Genomic DNA, 2360 nt, shown 5'->3' with positions numbered 1-2360 from the left:
TATACCAGTCATGCCTTCAAAGACCTGCTCCTCACTCACGGGATATCCCACCAATTTAGCTGCCCTCATACCCCACAGCAAAATGGCGTCTCCGAGCGCAAACACAGGCACCTCATTGAAACAACACGGACGCTTCTGCACGCCGCTAATCTTCCCTTTCGCTTTTGGGCCGAAGCTCTTCAAACGTCCAATTATATAATTAACAGACTACCCACCTCAGCTCTTAACTCTAAAATTCCTTTCACTCTTCTTCATGGTCGATCTCCTAGTTATGATCATTTAAAACCCTTTGGCTGTATCTGCTTCCCCTGGCTTCAACCTTATTCCCCTCACAAACTCGCTCCGCGCTCTCTCCCCTGCATTTTCCTGGGCTATTCTCCCTCTCACAAGGGCTATCGGTGTTTTCACCAACCTACCAACAAACTTTACATATCCAGACATGTCAAATTCCATGAACAACAATTCTCCTCTCCTGAATCTCCCCCAAACTCTTCTCCTCACACTACCACTACGTACCTTCCTCCATCCCTTCTCATCCCCACATCAAACATACCCACTTCTCCTACATTACCTCCATCACCTCCCAACCAATTACCAATTCCAGACTCTCCCCTCCCCAACATTTCCGAAACTCCTGCTACTCCTTCTCTTCCTCTCACTCTTCTTCCTGACCCTCCTGTCCAACCCATAATCACCCATCATATGGAGACCAGATCCAAAACGAGTCATTCCAAACCCAAGAAAATTTATGATCTTCTCGCAGTTGAAGATATATCCTCCACCCCATCTACCTACAAGATTGCATCTACCTCTCCACATTGGAGAGCTGCAATGTCGCTGGAAATAGAGGCTCTTCACAAACAAAACACATGGTCTCTTACTCCACCTCCCCCCCAAAGCTCCCATCCTTGGCTGTAGGTGGACATATAAGACCAAAACCAAACCCGACGGCACTCTTGATCGGTATAAAGCCCGGCTTGTAGCTCAAGGCTACACTCAGCAATATGGTATTAATTACCGAGACACATTTAGTCATGTTGCCAAAATGCCCACAATCCGCATCCTACTAATCATAGCTCTTCAACACCACTGGCCACTACTTCAGTTTGATGTGAACAATGCCTTTCTTCATGGGGACCTCAAGGAAGACGTTTACATGCTGCAACCGCCAGGGTTCATAGATCCAACTCGACCCAACCACGTTTGCAAACTCAACAAGGCCATCTATGGTCTTAAACAGGCACCTCGCCAGTGGTTCCACAAACTAACCGGTTTTCTGGTTCACTTCGGGTTCTGCTTCAGTCATGTTGATCCCTCTATGATGGTTTACAATCATGGTACAACACAGCTATACATTATCATCTATGTTGATGACCTCTTGCTGACTGGCAATCATACGACCACCATCAATACTCTTCTCCAAGGTCTACGTGATACTTTTGATCTCAGACAAATGGGTCAAGCGAATCTCTTCCTCGGGATACAGATTTCTTACACTAAGACTGGAGCCTTTCTCCACCAATCCCACTATGCACGGGACATTCTTCTAGCCTCGGGTTTTCAAGACTGCAAACCTTCTAGCACTCCAATTACAGCCTCTGGCTCTTCTGCAGCCCACAATCTGCAACCATTTGACGATCCCAAATTATACAGGCAACTTGCAGGTTCCTTGCATTATCTTACTATTACTAGACCTGATCTGTCATTTGCGGCTAATGTAATCTGCCAATCAATGCACAATCCTACTTACACTGATTTCCTGAAGCTCAAACGCTTAATACGATACATCAAGGGTACTCAACAACTTGGGCTCCCCATTACTTCCGGTCCACTCGAACTCACCACTTACTGCGATGCAGACTGGGCAGCTAACACAACCGACAGGAAATCCATCTCTGGTTTTTGCACCTTCCTTGGCTCCAACCTTGTTTCTTGGAGTGTGAAGAAACAAACTACCGTGGCTAAGTCCTCCACAGAAGCTGAATACAGAGCCTTGTCTTCAGCTCTATCAGACGTGATTTGGCTACGACGCCTCCTCTCTGATTTCCAAATTAGTCTCACTTCACCTACACAGATTCTCTGTGATAACCTATCGGCGCTAGCTCTTGCTCACAATCCTGTGTTCCATGCCCGGACAAAGCACATTGAAATAGATCACCACTTCATCCGGGATCATATTCAAAAACAAACAGTGGCCGTATCTCATATTTCGTCAGACGAACAGCTCGCTGATATCCTCACCAAGTCTCTTCCGGTCACTCGATTCATCACTCTGCGCAACAAATTAAGCATCAGCTCTCTAGATGCTCAATTTGCGGGGGCATGTAAAGCTAATGATGAAACCCAAAAGCCACATGGCT

The 2360-nt window shown here is 46.4% G+C and overlaps 1 protein-coding gene across 1 annotated transcript; it reads left to right on the top strand.

Annotated features, from left to right (window-relative positions):
- Window positions 1–1031: 1031 nt before the first annotated feature.
- LOC110098981 (uncharacterized mitochondrial protein AtMg00810-like) lies at window positions 1032–2360 on the top strand (the record flags this gene model as incomplete). The annotated part of the gene is given in 1 exon segment (XM_020825965.2): window positions 1032–2360. A coding segment is annotated over 1 exon segment (1315 nt), but the record flags the coding sequence as incomplete, so codon positions are not given.

Source organism: Dendrobium catenatum, unplaced genomic scaffold, assembly GCF_001605985.2.
Source record: "Dendrobium catenatum unplaced genomic scaffold, ASM160598v2 fragScaff_scaffold_1349, whole genome shotgun sequence".
Lineage (NCBI taxonomy): Eukaryota > Viridiplantae > Streptophyta > Magnoliopsida > Asparagales > Orchidaceae > Dendrobium > Dendrobium catenatum.
This window is presented reverse-complemented; position numbering and strand designations above follow the sequence as displayed.